General features: G+C 43.1%; 1 protein-coding gene across 2 annotated transcripts; it reads left to right on the plus strand.

Moving 5' to 3' along the window:
• The first annotated feature begins 208 nt into the window (after positions 1-208).
• atf2 (activating transcription factor 2) lies at positions 209-16,866 on the plus strand. 2 transcript variants are annotated; one of them, XM_055878701.1, is made up of 12 exons: positions 209-1,183; positions 1,967-2,036; positions 2,119-2,215; positions 2,306-2,424; positions 2,525-2,653; positions 3,373-3,551; positions 3,907-4,018; positions 5,102-5,188; positions 7,367-7,570; positions 7,817-8,014; positions 10,704-10,809; positions 14,896-16,866. In XM_055878701.1, the coding sequence occupies exons 2-12, from the start codon at positions 1,989-1,991 to the stop codon at positions 15,114-15,116; spliced, it is 1,500 nt and encodes a 499-aa protein (XP_055734676.1). In that variant the 5' UTR covers positions 209-1,183; positions 1,967-1,988; the 3' UTR covers positions 15,117-16,866. The 2 variants fall into 2 exon arrangements, with proteins under 2 accessions (XP_055734676.1, XP_055734677.1); XM_055878702.1 differs by lacking the exon at positions 209-1,183 and adding an exon at positions 1,191-1,494.
• Positions 16,867-18,181: the final 1,315 nt, after the last annotated feature.

Below are 18,181 nucleotides of genomic sequence, written 5' to 3' on the forward strand. Positions count from 1 at the left end.
TTGGTTCAAGTGCAGGTCAATAGCATTCTGTAAGTAGGCAGCAAGTGGGCGCTTGCTCTTGTAAATGGAATTAAATAAATCTAGACCACAATTTGATTGTGCTAAATAGTGGTCACTGGTCCAGATTATTTTGGACGTTCTCTACATGAACGTGTTTAGTTTGTCAAACAGCCTGGAGATCATGACAGGATTGCCCTTAACTCTATTACAGTTTGGTTCACGCTAAGCTTGCATAAAGTTGATTTATCCCTTAGTGATAGATTTTAGAGCCTTTCAATGCGCCTAAGAACACTAGAGGTACATTGTCAAATCGAATGGGTCTGGAGGAAATTGGATCTGTAATGTATTTGATGCGATGGTTACGTTCTCATAAAAATGCTATAAAAGATCACAAAGATAATGTACAAGGAATCTGCATGTGTTTTCTGGAGATGGTCACCCTTCATACCCCAGCTCCTGGATGTCATCCAGTTTAAGACCCAGGGAACAGAAAACATTTAAAAACTAAGGATGGTACTACCTGAACTTGTACAGCAAAAATACACTGTTTTTGAGAGGTTTTACTATTTTGTGTGCTCTGAACAAGACCATGGTGTGTATACCTGTCTTCCAGTGGAGTTAATTTCTCCATCCCCCAGATGGTAATATCGTTCACTCGTCACCTGGCTTTCCCCATCCTTGGGGTTATGTAGGGTGCTTCTTATCCCTTCTCTGTTCTGGTGGGATCCACCTCGCACTGCTTTTGAGCAGAGTTGTAGTTTGTTCTACCAAAGATAGAAGACCCGGCCCTGTTCACCTGGACTCCGTTATGTATTGTTCCCTTACTCAAGGACTTTGTTCAAGATTGGATGCTATAATATTCCAGACAATTTTGTCTGCTACTGTGCTTTTTTTGTGTGCATTGGGGATGTGGCATTGTCCCAGCACATTTGTTGTATTCGCCACATCTCTGTTGGCATTATAACAGCATCTCATGACTAGCTTTGAAGGAAAATATACAATTTAAATAGTATATTGTATTGTGAACTGATTTCTCTGCACTTCTATATTATTGCTGGGTGGTGGAAAAGACTGCTTCTATGTGGCCGTGGTGTGTCGGAAGTAAGTGACGTATTCGGAAAATATGCTCTCGCGAGACCGTTGTACAGACGTGGGATTTTGATATCAAGGGTTGAGCCCGTGGGTAAGTGTCCACGAACTGACAGTGATTGTACACAAAAATATCGCCCTTGTAACGATTTCTTGGCATTCGTGGGGATATAAGCTTGAATAAAAATTATTGGTCTGTGATAAATGCAGATCCTTTCTGTATTAGCATTTATAAATAGAGCTAATATGGCGACGGTGATATGCTTGCCGATGCTACCCTGTCTAAATGGGCGGTGTGGATGGATAGGGCTTGGTAGCTTGATGATGGTGAGGGGCTGTGTAAACAAAACCATCCACATTGTTTTGTTAGCTCGTGCTGAATTTGTCAACAATTTAAATTCCAAGGTTTGTGTCTAATGTTGTGGCTAAATTGTTGCATGTCATCTGTTTGTCTTCTAAATAAGGACAACGCTAGCTGAATTAAAGCTAGTCAGAAATGTTGTATTGTCAGTTTCATAATAGCTAGCTACTGCTGTTGTAGGTTACCCAACTAACGTTACCTAGCTAGCTAGTGATGCTTTAGCTATCTTGCTAGCTAAATATACAGTTGTGTCATCTGTCATAATCCGAGTTTCCACGATTCATTTAGATAGATATCCTCTGTTTATGACCAGCAATGTCTCTCACTCTTCTGACTCAGAAAAAGACCATGCATTTACAAGGGACAGTTACCAACTTGCTATCAATAAGCTTTGTCCCCACACAAAGTCCTAAAGCAGATACAATCATTGACAGAGCCTTCTATAAGGTGATGATCATTGATCTGGGACATTCTACCTACAACAGTGCAAATCATTATTTGTGTTTTGCATTCCAGGGTATAAAAGGAATTCCTGAATATGAGTGATGACAAACCTTTCTTATGTACTGCTCCTGGGTGTGGTCAGGTATGTTTTTAAAGTCCAATTGGTTTGTCTTTGTTAGTTATCTATGAAAATCTGTAAATTATAAATTTTCATCATTCCATAGCGATTTACAAACGAAGACCACTTGGCTGTCCACAAACACAAACATGAGATGACACTCAAGTTTGGTCCAGCAAGGGACAACAGTGTCATCGTTGCTGGTAAGCACTACAAGAGCCCACAATTAAATGACTAAATGTTAGTATTCATTCAAGTGGTATGAGAGAGAGAGACCCTGTCTTATGTTGCAGACCAAACACCAACACCTACACGCTTTCTGAAGAACTGTGAGGAAGTGGGACTCTTCAATGAGCTTACCAGTCCATTTGAGCATGACTTCAAAAAAGCTGCTGAGGATGACCTCAAAAAGGTGAGTAATTACTATTCAGTGGTGCTATCAAAGCTAACGCTCACTTGGTAGTACAGGTTGCTCCAGATCTGATCTGTTGATATTTGTTTCTGAAATGCAGATGCCCTTGGATCTGTCGCCTCTTGCCACACCAATGATCATACAAAATAAAATTGAGGACCACTCAGTTGTGGAGGCACATCGGGGCAGCCCTCTGCCCCATCCGGAATCTACAACAAGTGACGACAAGGTAAAGGATTTGGTATACTTCATTCATTGATATCCTGGTGGATCAGTTGATATGTAGGGCAATTTTAAGTCTTTACTTTTGGACATTAACAACTATTGTCTCAGCACTTGAACAGCCAGGGTTATATTCAAACTCAAACAGTTTGATTCATTGTTGAAAAGTGTTCATTGAATGTTGGACAATACTCTGATTGCTGAAAAAGCACTGTATGCTAATACAGTGTCCATGAACTCCAATGGATGGCTTATCAGAGATGTTGCTCAACAACATTGCAATAAGCTCAGAGTGAATTACCCTCAAATGACCACCCAATGTAACAGCGTTAAACTACTGTTTTGACTATTTTGCTATCTAAGGATAAGGTTTACCCTCATATGCTCATTTGCAGCATCTTTTAATATTTTCATCGAAGACTAACAGCTCTTACTGGGGATCACTGAAACACTGATTCTCTTCTGCAGTGCTTTGGTTGATAGTTTCACTGCTTCCCCACAATAGTACACAGTAGTACCAGAACTGCAAAAAATTATTTGGATAAATAAATCCCTTTTATATTTTGTACATCAGATCCTTGTCTATTAGCAGTTATGAATATATCCATCTTTTAATCTGTACTATAAGAATGACACACAACTATGGCATTCTTTGGTAGTTGAAATCTAGAGAATGGTTGTCATTGAAGGTTTTAATGCAGCTAAGGTCTCGTATGGTGTTTTCAGGAGGTATCTTTGCAGCCGACCTCACTGCCAACCTCTACTATAGTCCATCCTGCATCCCTCCAAGTCCCAAATGTACTCCTAGCAACCTCAGACGCTAGTGTTGTTATACAGCAAGCTCTCCCATCGCCAACATCTAGCTCTGTAATTACCCAAGTCCCATCCTCTAATAGACCAATAGTGTAAGTAACTAAAAAATGTTAATTATTTGATCTTTTTTGTATAACTTTTTTGTTGTTTTTTTGCTTAATTTATTTTTTGTATTTATGTTTTGTGTCTTTATGGTTTTGCATTTTGTGGTAAGATGGTTAATTGAAAAGTATGCTCTTTGGTTTGTTGTCAGTGACCAATACTGGTACCATATTGTACGAGTACAAATCCACAAAGTTCTACTGTCCATTTTACGTTACCTTATGTTCCTTTGGGTGTCTGTTTTGTGTATGTTAACTTTCTTAAAGGAGAAATAATTTACTACATAACTAGATATTCTTTTGCTGGTTGTTGTGTAACCCATAGTGTCTCCTCTCTCCCCTCCAGTCCAGTCTCTGGAACTTTTCCTGTACTCTTTCAGCTGCCTAATGGACAAACCATGCCCGTCGCAATCCCAGCAACCATCGCATCTAGTGTACATATTCCAACCGCAATTCCTGTAAGTATCGTATGTCACGCTCGTTGCTTTATGGAGTTCCAATGTGTATTTTAAATGCATGGATTTACAGTGTGCTGCACATTCGCTCAGGCCCATTTTAACTAGACCTAAATCCACGTTCCAGTGATTAGTTAATGCCATGTATTCAGCCCCTAGAACAGGCTCACTATTTACTACTTTGGTGCTAGTGTCTTTCGCATGCGTTGGACAGGCAGGGGACGATGGGGGAACTAATGGGCCTTAGAAGAGAGCAGCTGTATGTCACCTTGGCAAAGACAGTGAGTAGGCCAAACGGTTGTATGTTCCAGTCCAGGGTGCCTCACTGCCATTTGTCCTTGTACAATTTGAATCACCACACTTGACTTCTGGCAGACTGGATGTGTTGCAATCAATTAATATGCCACCCCTGGATATTATGCTTCAGTGTCTGTTAAGGACATTAGCTAATCTAGCCATATCGTAGGCCCTATAGAAATCTCCCTGTCCCTAGTTCCCCCAGAGCGACGTGTGGCTGGTGACGATAGACAGACAGGGTCCCTGTCTTGTTCTCTCTGGCCCTGATTGTCTGTGTGGAACACTGAGCAGCAGATGATTATCTCCTGATGGCGGCACAGCGGGGAAAAGACCTCCGTTCTCCCAGTCTGTGGGGAGCCACTGACGAGGAAAGGAAGAGATCCCACTGCTGGGTCTCCTCTCCCCTCCTCCCTTCATCCCCTTTCCTCTCCTTCTCTCTCTCCTTTTCCATCCGTCTCGTTGTGAGGAGACGGTAGAGGAGACCCGGCTCTGGCCTTCCAGCTCGTCTCTCCCTCCATCCCTCTCCTGTGCTTAGCCCTTCTGTCCATATGCTTTCCACACAGGCAGGCAGGAGCTCATTAGCGTACATGGTGCATCTCCATGTGGCGCTGCCTCCACAAAATAACAGGCCATCCAGCCTAATGAGGCTGAGATATGAGGAAAACTCTGAGCGTACGGCGCTCTGTGTGTGTATGTGTGCACATATTGGGAGGGGAGGGGGCTGCCTGCCTCTCACTGGGAGAGACTAATTCTCCTTGTGCTGGTCTCTGTGTGTGTCTGTGCTGTCAGCTTGTCAGACCCGTCTCCGTAGTGCCTAACGTCCCTGGGATCCCTGGACCGCCCTCGCCTCAAGCCGTCCAATCAGAAGCTAAGCTGGTAATGTCTTTGTCTCATACACATACCGTCAAGGGTTCTGTGCATATGTGCATGCCTGAAATTCCCCCAAACTACGTCAAATTGATCCACAAAGTAATGTTACATTTGGATTATGTACAATAGTAGTTCATGCCAATACGGTAGGTACTATGTCTGTACTGTAGTTCCTTACTTTAACCAGAAGAGGGAACTAGAAACAAGTGTTTTGCAATGATGTTAGCAGTTTTGTATTTGATATAAATTGTAATTAAAGTTGAGTAGGTGTTACAGATGCTAGTGAATGGTGTTAGACCATGACCTGGCTTAAAGAGATACTTCGGGATTTGGGCAATGACGCCCTTTATCTACTTCCCCAGAGTCTTGTGGATACCAGCATGTTAGTAGATACCCATAGACTTCCAGGCATTGTGCTAACGGTCGTTAGCATTGGCTCACAAAAAGAACTCTAACTTCCTTCATACTAGACACAGATACATGAAAATGGTATCTACGAGTTCATCTGACTCAAAATACCCAAAGTATCTCTTTAATGCCTCAACCAGGGTGGATGAGCAGTGTCTCCAGCCTCTGGCCCTTTGTGTTAGTAGTGATGGTTGAAGGGCAGAGATATGGACTGTTGTTAGGTAGATCATTGGCACGGTGATGAAGCACGTATCACAGAACCTGTAAATGCTCACAGCACGCCGCACCTCTGAAAATTAACAGGTAAAGCTTTACAAGGAGGGCTGGGGGGGGGGGTGGACTTTAAGGTGGGTAAGGAGTGGTTTATTGGGTTCGCGGGGCGCAGGGATGACAAACGCAGAGATAGCGTTGTGCTCAACATGCCGTCGCCGAGGCCAACCGGAGGGGGGCTTCTGCCGAGAGCCAGCTGGGGGGCATCTTGGCATGAGAGAGGCACATTAAGTCAGCCTCACCCTGCATGGAACCTTTTGTTCAGCAGAATCCTGGCTGACCTGCGAACCCCCCACCCCCGGTGCCCCACCACCACCACACTCAGCTCATCAGCAAACACCTAATGAGCCCACGTCAAGAAAACAGCCCCCCGCCCAGCCAGCCCCCCACCCACCCTGCTCTCCGGGGGCGTGGAGACGGCGCTTTACAAGGACTGATGATGCTGCAAAGACCACAATAATGATAATTAACTTGCTGAATTTAGAAGATTATGCTGTTAATTAGTTGCAAAATAAAGATAAGTAATATAGCAGCAGATGGTTGAATAACACCCATGAGATGGAGGGTTATTACACTGATGAGGTTTCTGTGGCAGAAATGAAATATGAATCTGACTGGCTTCTCCCTCCTTCTATGGGCCATTCCAGGAGAATAATATCTTGTTTCTGCCAGAAGAGCTTCTGGAAGGGTATTACACGATAAACTAATTTGGTAGATAGATTGGTCTGGCAAAAGGTAGTTGTTAGAATAATGTGCTCCTCTGTTCTCCCATGTAAATGTATTCCCACTCACTTTGTTATGGGTTGAGATGGCTCATTCACCTTCAGCTTGTTTACTCACTGTTTGATGGTGGAGTATTTGGGCTTTAAATTACTCTCTGTCACCTTTATCGAGATGCAGGACGGGTGAAGTGTGTTGCGTAGACTTTAATGTAAAACACCAACAATTACAAATATGGATTTGGCATGTGATTTAATTCCCCAGTATGTTGTATGACTAGCTACATGTAGATTAGAAGGATGTAGTTGTATATGTCTTTTGTTAGGAGTATCGCCTATAAGATAGTTGTTTTGTCTCTTTAACGCACTGTAGATGTCTGTGTTCCTGGTGACTTTGTTAGCTAGTTTTATGGCTTGTCTGACAGATGCCCAGGGACAGAGAAGGGGGTTGGGCACTATGGTGTGTTATAAACACACCCAAGAGGCAGAGCTTCCCCTGACAAGTTGACATCCCCAGCTCATCAGGGGAATAGGATATTGGCCGTGACAGCTATTATATTTCCTATGTAACATTACTGGAGGAAGTCTTTGTTTTGATGTCTAATTTCCCATCATACAGAATATAGTGTTTTGGTTTCGTCTTTTGCAACTCCTTGTTTTAAAAAAAGATCTCATTGGTCTACTTCAAGACTATGTTCATGACTTTCAACTCAAACGGAACATCCCTACATTGCAGAGAGGTGTTGACTCGTGGCTCATGTGCTCTTGTGTTGTTTTCTTCCCCTAGAAGCTGAAGGCAGTACTAAGCCAGCAGCTCCCTCAGGTAACCAATGGAGATTCTGGTGATGTCCAGAGCAGTGCTGTGACCCACACTGCAGCCCCGGCCCTGGCCCCTTCCCCATCTCTGTCTCCTGGCCCTCCCCCGGCCCCGCCTGAGGAACCCTGCCCCCAGACCCTCCAGCAGCCTGCCACCTCCACCACTGAGACGCCTGTGAGTACACTACCACAACTGGCCACCAGAGGGCGATATGCTTAAATTGGCTATTCCACAACTAGCCATTGAAGTACCTTTTTTTTAAGGGTATTAATATATTAATTTTGTATTACCCACTCAATAACTAGTGATTATGATGAACATTACAATAGCCATGAGATACATGTTTATAGCCTATGTGTTATAGAGCTTGATAGGTTGGTTCTGATGAATTTGTGCCGCGCATTTTGTTCTCCATGCCAGGCGTCTAAGGCGCACCCTGCCCAGCACACAGGGGGCCGGCGGCGCAGAGCCACCAGCGAGGACCCGGACGAGAAGAGGCGCAAGTTCCTGGAACGCAACCGAGCGGCGGCGTCCCGCTGCAGACAGAAGAGGAAGGTCTGGGTGTCTTCGCTGGAGAAGAAGGCTGAGGACCTCAACTCTATGAACGGACAACTACAGGTATATGCACACCTTGGCTCAGTCTGCCATATAGTAACTGCTTATTGCATCAGGTATGAGGGATTCTTCTGTGTACGTGTGTGTGTGTGTGTGTGTGTGTGTGCATTTTCTTTCTCCCCTTGTGCGGTGATGAAGTCATTAAAGCCTATTAAGAGGAGTTGCGGTGTGACAGCGGGCGGCGTGCGAGCCCCCCCATTCTCCGATACATCCCTGTCAATAAAGCTGTATCCTCCAGATGTCAGCCGCACACAAGCGTGTCCTCGCTTCTGTCTCAGCAGTTTACTGGATGGCCTCTAAAATCTCTCAGGGAAAGGTGTCTTTTTGAACCTTCATTTTGCAGAAAGCAATTAGGATCTGACGCTGACAAGTTCTCTACAGTTCATGTGACTGTTGTCTCTGTTGATAAGTGTGATCCGGGGTGCGGCACATCGGCGTTCCACACAATTAAATGAGATGTGCTGTTTTATTTGCTTGCTGTCTTCTTTGTCCATGGAGGCAAAGTAAGACATGGGGGGGAGGGGGAAAATTAAATGGAGGAGGGGGGGATTGTGATGAATTTCCGTTACAATAACCGATTGTCACCCTTGATGGCCATCGGTGTGCCTGCTAAGGGTTAAATGAACGCAATCAGATGAAGGTGGAGGAGCGGAGAGAGGGATTGAGGAAGGACGGGGTCGCAGAGAGCACCACTGTTAACTATGAGGAACGGAATAAGTCGCGGGCGAAAATTGAATGTCACAGAATGAAAGTGTTCTTTTATACGAAGAGGCATTAATCAGCGGTGCGGTTTTAGTTCTAACTCCCGCGCTGACACATTGGCCCAGCTGATCAGCGGAGTGGGCCCTAATGATGCACGATTACTATAACATCATCCTTAACGGGCTTTTTTAATGAGGTGTCAGAGCAGGCAGCAACCCACAGGGCTCCCGGCCTCCGAGTCAGGAAGGAAAGGACCATTTGCTCCCATTCTATTAATTCACAAACTTAGAAACAAGTTCAACTTCTTCAGGCCGCCATGCTTCATCCTACTGTATGACAACATGATGCATATTAATTGGATAAGGAATGCAGCCATTGATGTTTTTTCCCCAGGTTTAACATCCTGGTTGTAATGGTGCACCTCATCAGACCTGGGTGTTTAGTAGTTCCACCAATGCAGTAGTAACAATAACAAAGCAGTCTGGTTGTGTAATCCATACCATGCTAGATTCCTCCACATCATACCAACAAACCTATGTCTTTATGGTATTGGGAATACAGTAGCTAGTTTAATCAAAGTAGTCGCTAAACACTGCCTGTTGGGGCCACCCAACATCTATCAATACCATAACATCTGTTCCCTGTAGCCATGCTAAAAGACCTCTCTCTGTGAGCTGCACCTGCACTGGAGGGCTGATCCAAACCACTGGTTCCCAAACTTTTTATAGTCCCGTACCCCTTCAAGCATTCAACCTCCAGCTGCGTACCCCCTCTAGCACCAGGGTCAGCGCACTCTCAAATGTTTTTTTTTGCCATCATTGTAAGCCTGCCACACACACTATACGATTTATTAAACATAAGAATGAGTGTGAGTTTTTGTCACAACCCGGCTCGTGGGAGGTGACAAAGAGCTCTTATAGGACCAGGGCACAAATAATAATAATCAACAGGGAATAGCTGGAGGAAGAGGTGGAGAGGATGAGCGTCTTCACAAAGCAGCAGTGGTAACTAGGTTGTTTATCTGTAATGAGAGATGGCTGCGTAGTGAGCGTGGTGTGGTAGAGATGTGTAAGGGCTCTACCAGCTGTTTAAATCTGTCACGTTATGCGAATCCATAATCTGGAGTCACATAAATTGGCCGCTTTTAGACTAATAGATTAAGCTGCCATAGTCCTTTTTTAAAAGGAGAACAGAAAGAGTCTAAATCTGCCACAGGGCGTTCTGTGGGCCCCCGGCTGCTCTAATTCCAGTGAAAGTCACCTTCAGCGTAATGTGGCCTCTCTTTACTGCATGCAGAATCCCCAGCTCCCATGGGGACTGTAATGACACGGGAGTGTAAATCTCAGCAGAATCCACAAAGTTGTGCTGACAATCGGAAGAGCTCACCTCTGACAAATGTGTTGGTCGGGTGCCAGTAAAGAGCCGTAATTATAGCACAAGGAGCAACATAATTGAAAAAGTGCATCATACTTTATTCACCTTGCCATCCATTATCCAGTTAGCTACCTTTCCCTGTGTCTGTTCTTCTTCATGGGATGGGTGGGGGATGAGTATTTCTGCAGTAATGTAATGGTCATATAGGCCTCTCATACAGACAGACAAGGAGAGAGAAATTACTTGTGGTTATCCCTTTGTCAAATATAATCATAATGGTTTTGGGTACTGAGAAAATAGTAGCTAAAGTCTCCTCACAGCCTGGATGTTTTCAGAACTGGGGAATGTGTGTGTGCTGGCTGTTGTGATGTAAACAAAGGTTTATCTAGCACTTCACAGCCCCCGATAGACAGTCGCTGATGGTTTGACAGGTCATGCTCCTCATGGGATGGGTATGGTGAAGGTTTAGCCTAAATATAGTATGTTTCAATGAGAGATGCATACAATACAGATGGTTATCAGACTCGGGTATCTGTTTGAAAGTATGTGGCAGTCAGTCAAGTCTCTATTTTATGGAGTGAGTGTGTGTTTTGTCTGTTTCCCTTCTCTCTGGCAGAGTGAAGTCACCCTGCTGAGAAATGAAGTGGCTCGGCTGAAGCAGCTTCTTCTGGCTCATAAAGATTGCCCTGTAACCGCCATGCAGAAGAAATCTGCCTTTCACAGTGAGTTATGTTCCATTATCCTCAGCCCCAGGCCGCCCTGCAAATACATCCAAAACGAGCCCTGCTAACCTCTCGCCAGAGGGACACGTCTCGCTCATCGCCTAGCCCGACACCCCCAGAGCTATGGACACATTAGGCCATTTTCTGTTTTTAGAAAAACTTCAGAGAAGTTTGTCTATTCATATGCCTTTTTGTCTCCTGCAAGTCATCTGTTTTGAGCTGTCATTTCAAGTCATATTCTTTTAAATGTGCTTCACCTGCACCATTATGGAAACCTAAATGCAGAATAAAGGCATCAGTCTTTAGCTTTTTATTCTTTAATGATGCCTTTTGAAATGTGCAAATCTGTGCATAGTGTCTGCCTTATGCAGCCTCTTAGTTTCAATTTGCTGTTGTCAGTAGAACGGCTGTCTTGGAGGCGATGGTTGACTCACTTTGCCCAGAAGTGCCTGTTCCTCAGGTGCTCGTTGTAAAACTTAATGGCTGCCAGGTTTCGCCAGTCACTGTGTAAGCACTTTTGTAAGAACAGGCTATAGTTTTTAATTTCCACCATTTCAGTCCCCTTTGCTTCTCTGGATTTTTGTCAGCTCAGCTTTGTGCTCATAACTCACCATCTCTCTTTAGATGGGCCAATATGCAGAACGTGTACGCATAGCCACGTCTCGGCAGTGCTCAGGAGTCTGCCGCTGACTTGTATTGACAATGATTGCCTCCAAAATGAGTCCATTATAGCGGAGAGCTTGACAAGACTGCGGCGCTTTCTCGATGAGAGGTGGCGCGGTCACCGAGCGCCACTGTTCATTCCACATCCCTATTGTTAACCATAGCACTGTCGCTGACACGCCTCATGCATATTATAGGACTGATGACTCCCAAGCTATATTGGCCTGTCACAGACTGTGCTCATTTGGTCGTCTGGATTGTTTTGACTACCATTTGCAGATGAATTGGGTCATCTTTCTCACATATTGTTGAGGATTCTTCCTATCTTAGACCTCAGCGAAGGCTGATCGCTTGCAGCTAGTTGATACCATGGAGAAATATAGCCTCATCTAGTGATCCCATTACTTTACGGAAGCATTCTGTTGTTGAAAGGTGAGGTTGAGTTAGATGATACAAGCCTCTACCGTACTATAGGTCGTTAACAATAAAACGTTACGATAGCGTTCGAGTTGGCTGCTGGGGGGGGCAAGGAGTCTCCCCAGCTCCGCTTAAACCGTTTTCAATGGATTGTTAAATACATTTTATAACGAACTATTTGATTTTAATATCACCTCCTTGAAGAGCATAGTCAAAACTACACATTTCCGATTATTCCACATTTTTAGCTCTACATCAGAGTTTTACAGCAATCAGTAAACATCAATTGATCAAGTATTTGCATATACTGTACGTGAGGGTAGCCAGATCCCAGCTATAAAGCAAACAACGTGTCATTTAGCTTGCTTCATCAGATATTAGGCTTTTGGAAAGAGCTTGACATCGTTCTGGTTAAGTTCTCAGTCGGACTACTGTCATCACCGCTATAGATGGCAAGCAAATCAAACAATAATTAGATGTAGCCATTTAGTTTATCCTCTGAAAGTGAACTTGTTAACTAGCCATGTTGATGTGATATGTTATTAGCTAGCCAGCCAATTTCACGTGGTCCATCAATTAATGTAACCTATCATGTCTGTCAGCAGCAGTCGTGATTAAACACTATTTAAAAACATCAAATAATGGGATCATGTTAGCTAACTTCACTGGGTAAGTTTACATTGAAGAAAAATGTGCATTAGGTCTACTTACCACAATGTTTAGCCAACTGTAGAAAGTTTCTACCTGTAGCTGGCAAAGTAAACATTATCAGCTAACAGTAATGTTAATCAGCAATGCGCCAGTAGTGGAAAAAGTACCCAATTGTCATACTTGAGTAAAAGTTAAGATACCTTATTAATAAAATGACAGAAGTGAAAGTCTATAAGTATTTGGTTTTAATTATACTTAAGTGTCAAAAGTAAATGTAATTGCTAAAATATACTTAAGTATCAAAAGTATAAATTGTTTGAAGTTCCTTACATTAAGCAAACTAGAATTTTGTATGAATTTTTACGGATAGCTAGGGGCACACGCCAACATTCAGACACAATTTACAAAGAAGCATGTATGTTTACCGAGTCCGCCAGATCAGAAGCAATAGGGATGACCAGGGATGTTCTCTTGAAAAGTGTGTGAATGGACCATTTTCCTGTCCTGCTAAGCATTCAAAATGTAACGAGTACTTTTGGGTGTCAGGGAAAATGTATGGAGTAAAAAGTACATTCTTTCTTTAGGAATGTAGTGAAGTTAAAGTTGTCAAAATTTAAATAGTAAAGTACAGATACCCCAAAAAACAACTTAAGTAAAGTTACTTTAAAGTACTACTTAAGTACTTTACACCACTGCAATGCGCCCTTCTACTTGACAGGAAGATCCCATGTAGGATGGGAAATTAAGCTAAACATTCATATTTGTCAGATATAGTTCCCTTTTATTTTATATCACTCAAATATTCAATTAATGGTGGCTACCCTCACGTATCTGAAATTACATGGTCAATTGATGTTTTACTGATCATGAAAAGCATGAGCTAAATGTGCACTATTGTTTTGAATGGAATAATCGAAAATGTGAAATTCTGACTATGCTTTTCAAGGGGTGATGATATTACAACCAAATAGTTAACATTTATTTAACAATCTCTTGAAAACGGCACTCAGTTGTCAATGGTTTTAGCGGAGCTGCGGGTCTCCCTGCCCCCCCAGCAGACAAATCGAACGCTCTGCACCTTATTGTGACGTTTATTCATAACGACCCGTACTGTCAATACTGTGACAACATAAGCAGATCATGTAAAGATTCCATCATGGTGTTGCCTCAGTGCAGAGGTCTTTTCAGCTACTCTGTGTTTTCTCCCAGTCCTTACAGTCCCCCCCCCAATACCCAGGCCCCCATCATCCTCCATCCCTGTCTGGTAACATGTTTCCTCATCTAGTCCAGGCCCAGGCACACTGCTACAGCAGGTGGGAGGATATTACCCAGCCTGCCCTGCAAACAAGCCAGACCATGCTTCCTCTTGGCACACCGAGCTGTCCATCTGCTTATGGTGAAGGCTGCTCTGGGTAGCTAGTAAAGCTGCATATGATAATATATCAGCAGTCTACTCTCGCCTTCCGCTCCTGTGCTTAATGCCATTAGGAGTAATAATACACACTGGAATATGGAACAAAAAGGCTGATTTACAAGGCGATTGACCTTATGCAGGGAGAAATGGCAGAGCGATTTACGGTGCTTTGACATTCACCTGCACTAAATCACCTGATCAAAGTATTATCAATACGAACGCGAAGGGAGCCCCACACACACACACACACAGGGCCTTTTAAATGCATATTATGGAGTCTGTGTCTCTCATTCTCAAATACCAAGCCCAGTCGTTAATTACTTAGTGCCATTTCAACTGACTTCATATCATTAGCTATATTAATTATCATAGCGGTCCTCCTCATTCCTTTGAGTCGGAGCATGAGAGAGGATTTTTTTTTCATCAGGATCCAATTAATTCAATGCAACTGCCTAACAGCTGGTGGCATTTCGACTCCAAGTCTTGCATACTCTCCAGTGTGAGCGTCATTAAAATCAGGTGCTGTAATCATCTGTCGCTGCAGTAGTTGGCAAGGTAGCAAAAAACAAATGAGAACGCAGTGAGGAGTGGGAAACACTGCCACATGCCCCAGAATGTAATGGCCCCTTATGATGTTGGTTTAAATTGACATTGTAACTGAACTTTAATTAAGAGCAGAAAAAACAGTAAGTAGTATTAACAAAATGTCCTAGGATATACATATTAGTCCTAAATAGATTGGCCAACAGAGGTTACTCCTGATCCTATTTTGGAATATGATCATAGTGCAATGAATATAGGCTGCATTTTGTTGAAGTGAGTCGTCTACTTTAACAAGCACTTTTGCTGCAATAATGTACTGTATAAAACAGGTGATGATCAAACCATAAAGCCATAACAGGCTTCTTTTTTTTTTACTGTGTTTGTGTGTGTGTTTGCAGCATCTGAGAAGGAAGACAGCTGTGAGGAGATGTCAGTCCCAGGCAGCCCCCAGAACGAGGCCATCCAGCACAGCTCCGTCAGCACCTCCAACGGAGTCAGCTCCTCCTCCATGACCCCTGCTGCCTCCGCCCCTGCCACAGCAGACCAGAGCACAGAGGATGGCCAGGCACAGCGGGGCGCTGCCCTGTCCACCAGCCAGACTCAGCCCTCAGGAAGCTGATCAGCCCCATCGCACCGCAGGCAGTGGCCCAGCCTCGCTGCTGCCTCTGTAGGGGAAAGGAACTCTCACTCAGCTTCGGTTTGGACTATACTGTCTTTGCTCATTGTTTGGTTTCTGTTTCTTTCGTTTTTCTTGGAATGCAATGTAATGGTTTGTTGGAAATTGGTAAAGATGCAAAAGAAGGCCCTTTACGAATGGTTTGAAGATTGAAATGATTGTCTTATTTCCTCCTCGTTTTCTAGTCATTTGATTGATTTATTGACTGTACATAAGTCCTTTTTGTTTTGGACCTCTGTGAACTTTGAAGTTGTAACGATTTGAATCAGTGCATTGTCAATGAGACCTTACCAAAGTGTGTTGTGGCTCACTTGGAATGTATTTGTTTTTAATGGGCTTTTATATCTTTATTTTATGGTGAGAAGACGTAAGGAGCAGACACTTTAATTGTTTTGCCTTTTTCATTTTGCACATAACAGATGAAGGGTTTAACTTTTTAGTGTTTTTGATTGTTCCAATAAGATGTACTGGCAGCTTTTTAAGGTAGATTTTAATACCTGTCTCGTTACAAAACTTCAACGGTTGAAGCAGATTTGAAGTGACAACATTTATGTGAGTGATTTAGTTTGGCTACGTCTGCCGGTAGCATGATGTGGTTTAAATGTTCAGAGTTGCCTGCACTTGTAAAATAGGAGCTTGGGTCGAATTCTATGTGCTTTCTTTGACCAACATTCCATTTGTAGTTTGATTGTTTCATGAACCAGTGATTGTAGGATTGCAGTACATCTTACATTACATAAACATGTTGACTCAACCATGTGCCATTAATTTTATCCCACAGATTGATTTGTGATTAGAATTATGAGTGTTACCATGTACATCATTTCTTGGTATAGGAGATCTGTTTCTTCTGAATAATGTTTCTGCTTACTAAGTGACTTGCCCATTGCTTTGATGTTTGACTCTGAACACTTGAGGAAATATTCAAGTGACTTAAGAATAGGACCTTTTTTAGGAAACATTGTAAATAACATCATTACTGACACATTGTGGTTTTTCCAGATGTCATACTTTTTTAAAACGTGTATTAGAGTCCTAATAAGTTTTATTTGTATTAAATAAATATCAACTTGAGGAACCTTTACTGGCCTCCAACCTAAAACGAAGGCTCTGTTTGCCTTGCGTAGTAGTACAGTACCTTTGAAAACACTAATAGAATCACATACTGCGCCAGAAACTAAATGAGGAATCAATGATGTATGTGTATGTTGATCTTATACTGCTTTTAAGGCTAGTGATATTTTAGAAAATAGTTGTAGTTTGCAAATCATACAATTATTATTTCGTATCAAATTGCCTTTAATCTTTAAATGTATTGGCTTACTACTGTGTAGTTTAACGAGACACTACTGCATTTTGTTTCAGATATCATTTGTTCCTTTTTATTTAACAGGTTTTATTGTACTGTCACTTATATGCTCTCAGCATGATTTCAATAATTCTCTGAGAGAATTAAACTGATATTTAATAATGTCTCAGTCAAATAAGTAACATTGAACATGTTTCACCTTGAGTTATAACTAGCTGGTCTTAGGTTTATGAAAGGTTTTGTAAATTGTTTTACCCCGGCTTAACTGCTTAAAAGGGGTGTGATATTGTGTTGACAGTAAACTTGTAACTTGTGAAAGTTATGTATAAAGTACAGTATCCTAAATTAATAAGACGTAATAAATCTTCTATCTCTTTAAATCCATTTTTGCCTCGATTTTTATTTTATTATCTAGGGAGGCAACAAAAGAGCTGGTATATGAGGCAGAAAAGGGCAACTTGTGGCTGAGGATTAAGGAAATTAGTAGGGGAATAAAGAGCTAACATCTAAAGGAAGGTCAGTTGTAAGGGTGTGGCAGGGCGGCAGGGAGTCCCTGCTACTGCTCCGCCAACAGAAAATCTACCGGCACAATGAGCAGAACATTGAGGAGTTTTGACCCCCGGCCCGATGACCATGTAGCTTCTTGTCTACTGGCACCTTTGGAGATGTGACAGGCAGAGATGTCAAGCAGGTAACCATGGATATACACTATATATACAAAAGTATGTGGACACCCCTTCAAATTAGTGGATTCTGCTATTTCAGCCACATCTGTTGCTGACAGGTGTATAACATTGAGCACACAGCCACGCGATCTCCGTAGACAAACACTGGCAGTAGAAGGGCCTTACTGAAGAGCTCAGTGACTTTCAATATGGCACCGTCATAGGATGGCACATTTCCAAAAAGTCAGTTAGTCAAATTTCTGCCCTGCTAATTTTTAAGTGGAAACGTCTAGGAGCAACAATGGCTCAGCTGCGAAGTGGTAGGCCACACATGCTTACAGAACGGGACCACCGAGTGTTGAAGCGTGTAGCGCACAAAATGTGTCTGTCCTCGGTTGCAAAAATCACTACCGAGTTACAAACTGCCTCTGGAAGCAACGTCAGTACTATAACTGTTTGTCGGGAGCTTCATGAAATGGGTTTCCATGGCCGAGCAGCCGCACACAATCCTAAGATCACCATGCGCAATGCCAAGCATCGACTGGAGTGATGTAAAGTTCACCGCCATTGGACTCTGGATAAGTGGAAACGCGTTCTCTGGAGGGATGAATCATGCTTCACCATCTGGCAGTCCGACCCTGGGTTTGGCAGATGCCAGAAGAACACTACCTGCCCGAATGCATAGTGCAAACTGTAAAGTTTGGTGGAGGAGGAATAATGATCTGAGGCTGTTTTTCATAGTTTGGGCTAGGCCCCTTAGTTCCAGTGAAGTGAAATCTTAACGCTACAGCATACAATGACATTCTAGATGGTTCTGTGCTTCCAACTTTGTGGCAACAGCTTGGGGAAGGCCCTTTCCTGTTTCAGAATGACAATGCCCCCGTGCCCAAAGCGAGGTCCGTACAGAAATGGTTTGTTGAGATCGCTGTGGAAGAACTTGACTGGCCTGCACAGAGCCCTGACCTCAACCCCATCGAACATCTTTGGGATGAATTGGAACGCAGACTGTGTGCCAGGCCTAATCACCCAACATC

Source organism: Salvelinus fontinalis, chromosome 23, assembly GCF_029448725.1.
Source record: "Salvelinus fontinalis isolate EN_2023a chromosome 23, ASM2944872v1, whole genome shotgun sequence".
NCBI lineage: Eukaryota > Metazoa > Chordata > Actinopteri > Salmoniformes > Salmonidae > Salvelinus > Salvelinus fontinalis.